Raw genomic sequence first — 6,000 nt, 5'->3', positions numbered from 1 at the left:
AGTGTGCGCATAAAAAACGAGAGAATGTAAGATAAGAAAACGAGCAAATGAATGCGGCCTAAGTCTAATAATGGCATTGGGGCTCGAAAAGACTATTTCGCGTAGACGAACATTTTCAAAAACACAGTTATTTTTTAACTTTACGTGTATGAAGTTTATTTTTTATTTGATGTGTATAAATTTTATATTTATAAATTATATATATTTCTATATATTAAGTTTATATATAATATTTTATGTACATATACTTTCCGAACTGCTAAACGATATATTTTTTACAAAAAATTTCTATATGAAAATTGTTTTAAAAAACCCATATTAATCTATTTTATAATTTTATAATGATTAATAATAAATTAATTATGTATTAATCTATTACCATATCTTTCGCACCGGATAACTAACCTTTATTCAGCCTAACGCGGTCTTAGGCCGCACGAAGTCCCACAAGGCCCATTAATATAGGCCCAGGTAAATCCTAATCCCTTTCCAGCCCAATCGTTATGGGCCGCACGTAATCGCGTTATCAGGCCGCACAAAATGGAAATCCCGTTCCGGCCCAATAAGTATGGGCGGCACGTTACTCGTGGGAATCCCACTCTGGCCCAGTTAATTTGGGATCGTTTAATAGGCCTAGATTTTCAGTTAAAATTTTCCCAGTCCATCTATATTTATTTCGAATTGAGGTCCATTTATTATGTATTTGGGTTAAACTTTTGGGTCAAATTCTCGGATTTTACGTGTTTGCTCACGGCCATGACTGAGGCCCACTTAACGAGAGAATACGGACTACACAGATAAATCTCTGCATTCATATATGATTTGTAACTTTTAACTTGTAGCCCTTTTAAAAAACTTTAATTATAAATAGACTCTTAAAAAACTTCAACAGAAATAAACCTTTTTAGCTCGGCGCCATCGTCATTGGCGTTGTGATCTAATGTCTCGGCGCCAAAGATGATGGCGTCGGCAAACTTGTCCCCCGACATGACTAAGTCATTGACATGGAGAAAGACGGCGCCAATAACACATTGGCGCCGAGAGCCTATTTATAAAAAAATCTGAAAAAATGATCTATATATAAGAAAAAATATTTACAAATAGGTCATTGGCGTGGAGGACTGATTTGTTTTTCTTACGGATTAATCCTTTTTCCAATTTTTTTTACAAATGGGTTCTCGGTGCCAATGTTATTGGTACCGTTTTATTCAACGACGGTGCCAATAATTTTGACGCGGTTGAAAAGATCCATTTGAGCAACAAGTTTTTTAGAGATCTATTTGTAAATAAGTTTTAAAAAAACGAAAATATCAAAAATGCAGCATCTATGATACTCCTAAACTAATTTTAGCTATCCACCCTCTACCGAACACCACATGTGTGATGTGTTCGTCATGGATTGATCCACCAGCTACAGAATGCCGAGTTTTCATGTTAAATTTGTATGCTATGGTTGCGTTCTTTTTGTTAGATGGTGATGAAATATTTTTTGATATTTGCGATAGCTATTTTATGACATAAACAATGAAATTACCTTTGAAAATCTAGTATATAAATACGAGATAATCGATTCCTATATAGATTTTTTTAAGAAAATATCACATTTAGTAGATAGGAAGCTTGCGCAAAAGCTGAAGAATAATATGCCAAAAAGAACGTAAACTACTCCCCCATCCCTAAATGTTTGACGCCGTTAATTTTTTTATACACGTTTGACCGTTCGTCTTGTTATAAAATCCACCTGTCTTTTTCCTGTCACGATCTACGTGGATCATCATCAGTCATGAATCTAATACTATGTGATATAACAGTGAGCAGGATCAAAATGTGTGGTGCCAAATCAAATTCGAAGATGGTCCAGAGCATGGAGGGGATGCATGGACGAATCAACGGCTCACAATGCACGACAATTACATCGAGATCTGTGCAGGCTGCAGTACTGGAGGACGGTTGTTCAGACAGTGTAGTCTTATAAAAGCTAGGTCATGGACTCATGTGCTCTTGCCGGGGTGCTGACTCCGACCAGTCAACCGCCGCCACTTGTGTCACTGACAAGTGGGCCCTCTCAGATATATATATTAGAGTTTGATTATATTTTTTTGTTTTGGTTAACTTTGTTGTTTTGTCATGTATGGTCCATAATAGTCCAGACTATCTTGTACTAACTGGCAGGCAGGCAGGTCTGGATGCTATGGTGTGAGAACGTGAAAGCTCTCCCTGCTAATCTTGTCCCTGTTGTTTTCTTAAGTTTGAAAATCTGTTGATGGTTGAATTAGGGAGATTAATTAGTTGGAACAACTCTTTCAAGAAAATTCTTTGGCCTCAATCCACCAACCATCATGAGCCAGCTAGCCAAATGCTCAATTATAACCAGAGACTTGTTGATCAACACGACAACACATACGTATTTGTAAAAACCGATTTTATTTTATATCTGTATTCTATGACCTATGTCCTAAAATATAATCATTTTTAATAGTATCATCTAAAAACCACGATATGGTGCTGATGCAGATCGATTGAGTTTGGATTTATATAGCTACCACTTCCCATTATCTTAAAAATTCCAAAATCTCTAATCATGAGCACTACTACCCAACCAAAAGTGGATCATGCATAACCAATGAGATGAAATAGACCCAATTGCAAACAAAAATGTTTTTGCAAGCCTCTGGTTGGGACCCAATTAAGCAAAATAGGCCAACCTGGTGTCTCTACTTAAGCTAGCTAGCTTGCAAATTCAATGGACAGGTAGATCAGTGTCATGACTACCAAGCTAGCTAGCGTCCTCACTTGCCTACAACGACGTGCCACCCACTTGTCCTCCTCACTAACACACATCCACTTATATATACACACATTTGTTTGTATATATATTTGCAAATGCTTAAGCTTTCTGATCTTATATATGTTTGAAGCTAGCTTGATTAAGCTTAATTGAATCCTAGTTTTGTCTGTGTTTGTGTATTGGGTCAAATTGGTATTGAGAGAATTTTGATTAGTTTGGAGGGTTTTGGTTTAGATTTAGATTTTTGAGTACATGAACAGGTTCAGAAATGTGCTGCTACGAAAGTGCAAGAGCCTGTCACGTTCTCTCTCGAGGTCGAGCTCCTACAGGAACCTCCGGTCCATGTCCACCAGGGAGCTCGGCGGCGGCGGCGGCGGCGGCGACGGTGGAGGTCACCATGCGGTGCCTGCCGGCGGCGGCGGCGACCGCGCGGTGGTGTTCGTCGGCAGCTCGCGGCGGCGGTACGTGATCAGCAGCAAGCACCTCAGCCACCCGCTGGTCGCCGCGCTGATCGACGACGCGGTCCCGGCCGCGGGTGCCGGCGGCGGCAACGTCACCGTCGCAGAAGGAAGGGAAGGCGGCGGCGGCGGCGGCGGTGGGGTTGAGAGAAGGACAGCGGCTGCGACGGCGACATCGACGACGACGACGACGACGAAGCCGATCGCCGTCAACTGTGAGGTCGTGCTGTTCGACCACCTGCTGTGGATGCTGGACAACGCCGTCGACCTCCGCGCCGGCGGCGACGGCGACGACGACGACGCCGCCATGAGGGAGCTCGCGCAGCTCTACGCCTACTAGCTGCTGCTGCTGATCGATCATGGAGATCAACTTAATCAACACCATCAACTTTAGTTAATTACTCGGTACATGCGTGCTTGCAATTGCATGTTGTTAATTAGTTCTTTCGATCAATTAACCTGCTTTGATTGATTTGATTAATTTTAGCTTTTGATGCTTCTTTGGTTGTCGCGCGAGATCCAAAAGAGATTCTTCGGCGCGATGAAGAAGATGATCAATATGATGTTCATGCAAATGTATGAAACATGTTATATATACAGTTTATGGTATCTGATGTTCTTCAAAAAAAAAAGAACAGATAAATTTATGAATTCATAGAAAGAGTTGCATTGCTTATTTTGGTTTTAATTAATTTGGTCTGGTTAATTAAGCTCTTGATGATCATGCATGCATGCAGCTTAATTAAGGTGGTTGCTGGCATGATGATGCTGGAGTTAATGTATAGGTACATTAGTAGGTCATTAATTCGATGAATGATGCATTCTTGTGTACAGGCTCAATAAATTAATTTGCTTGCCTTCACTCTGTGTAAGTTGTTGACTTGTAACCAAAGTTAAGGATGCATGCAATTTGAGCAATTTGATGAGTGCTTGCAAGCTTGCTGCAAGTTGGTGTCTATACAGCTCACATATATAATATATTTATACATAAGAAAATTGTCAACCGCTGAAATTATATTTGGTAGTATATATTCTGTGGATCATACTTTATAATCAGTACATACATTTATTACATTTTCTAACATTTACTTTAAATAAAAAGAAAATTAATGCCATAAAAGGAGACCTGGAGAGCCTGCAGATCAGAATAGACGGTAATTACAATAACACCTGAAACTAAAAGTTGAGGCGATGCTAAGGTTTAGAAACCTTTCATTAATCTGAGATTGAGAAAAGGCAAGAACAAAAAGGCTCAATTGATCAAGTAGTTAGCGTAGGCAATCCAACAGAGCTAGCTGGCATTAGTAGTTTTTTTTAAAAAAAAATTGTGATCCTTCTGATTTTTAATTCTAAAACTAAACTTTACTAAAATTTATTTTCAGGTCTGAAAATGGGCGGTCTACATATGAAAATAAATTCGGGTCAGTTTAGTTTTAAAATTAAAAAAATGAAGATGTTCCCAAAATAAATAAAATAGAGCAGCTAGTAGCAGAGCAGCTAATATTGTTTCTATGAGACAGAACAGCAGAGGCATGAAGGCACAGAACAGCTGAACTGAACAAGAAGATATAATTAACGGCAGATGACAGGATCGACAGGCCACCAAATACAGCACACACGTTAGTTCCAACCCAATTCAGCTCAACTGTCCCCATCGTGTATATATGCACAAATCTAGATAGCTTTCGATTATGTCGGATTTCATGCTCTCCTGAAACCGACACATATAAAAAAAAGCAATTTTACGATTCTTGAGTAGTAGTGATAGGTACTAAAATTTTAATGTAAAATTTGATACCTTTTAATATCATCTAGGTATCAAGAGGTACTAAAATTTTACAATGAAATTGTAGTATCTCTCAAATACCGTAAAATTACTCTATCAAAAACCAAACATCCCGTCTCAGTTTTATCGATATGTTGCGATTTTTCCGGATTGGATTTGTATATGTATATTTATATGTGTGTGAAACTATATACCCCTCCATCGCAAACCAAGCTGCCTGCTTTTTAGTACCATATGTAACTATAGAATTATTTATATTTTAGATAAATTAAGTATGTCAAACAAATCCCCGTGCCATTAGCTGAATGTTTCCTTTTGTCTAGAAGAAAAGTACAAAATACATGAATTTTATAGGAGACATATCATGCGCATGCATTTTCTTTCAAATTTAGTATTCATTCTATTCCATATCATAAGATTTTCTGATCTTGCAAATGAATCTAAACACGTATATAAAAACATATGCATTAATATATGGATGATTCTAGACAAACTCATAAAGAATTCTAATATGTAATGGAGATAGTAGTTGTGAAGTTGAAATTTATTTCATTCATCTCTTGTATTCTTAGGAGGAAAAAAAGATAGAGAGATTTGTAAATTGTAATGTTGCTTTGAAGCTGTACTGCATGTGAACCAGATTATTTTGGCACCTGGGAATCACTGTACCAATTTGCACAGGACAGCCTGTGAAGTATTGGGCCGAGTGAGAAATAGGCCCATGAAATGGGGCACATAATTTTGCTCCTAAAGGCCTACCCCTTACAATATGATTTTGCTGAATTTTTGTACTACCTTCGTTTCGTAATATAAGATATTTACTTTCTTTTAACGTTTGATCATTCATCTTATTTAAAAATTTAGTGTAAATATAAAAAATAACAAGTCGTGCTTAAAGTTCTTTTGATAATAAAGTAAGTCACAAGCAAAATAAATAATATTCCTATAATTTTTTAAATAAGACAAAT

The 6,000-nt window shown here is 37.8% G+C and overlaps 1 protein-coding gene across 1 annotated transcript; it reads left to right on the top strand.

Annotated features, from left to right (window-relative positions):
• The first annotated feature begins 2,897 nt into the window (after nt 1-2,897).
• Nucleotides 2,898-4,857, top strand: LOC121056004 (serine, glycine, tyrosine and glutamine-rich protein-like). The gene is made up of 3 exons (XM_040529635.1): nt 2,898-3,822; nt 4,629-4,667; nt 4,767-4,857. Exon 1 carries the CDS (start codon nt 3,041-3,043, stop codon nt 3,584-3,586), a length of 546 nt encoding a protein of 181 aa, XP_040385569.1. The 5' UTR covers nt 2,898-3,040; the 3' UTR covers nt 3,587-3,822; nt 4,629-4,667; nt 4,767-4,857.
• Nucleotides 4,858-6,000: the final 1,143 nt, after the last annotated feature.

Source organism: Oryza brachyantha, chromosome 12 (genome assembly GCF_000231095.2).
Source record: "Oryza brachyantha chromosome 12, ObraRS2, whole genome shotgun sequence".
Taxonomy (NCBI): Eukaryota; Viridiplantae; Streptophyta; class Magnoliopsida; order Poales; family Poaceae; genus Oryza; species Oryza brachyantha.
This window is presented reverse-complemented; position numbering and strand designations above follow the sequence as displayed.

What these genes read in the sequence shown, in the direction of transcription:
- LOC121056004 (XM_040529635.1), top strand. Translation starts at nt 3,041, where the DNA reads ATGAACAGGTTCAGAAATGTGCTGCTACGAAAGTGCAAGAGCCTGTCA.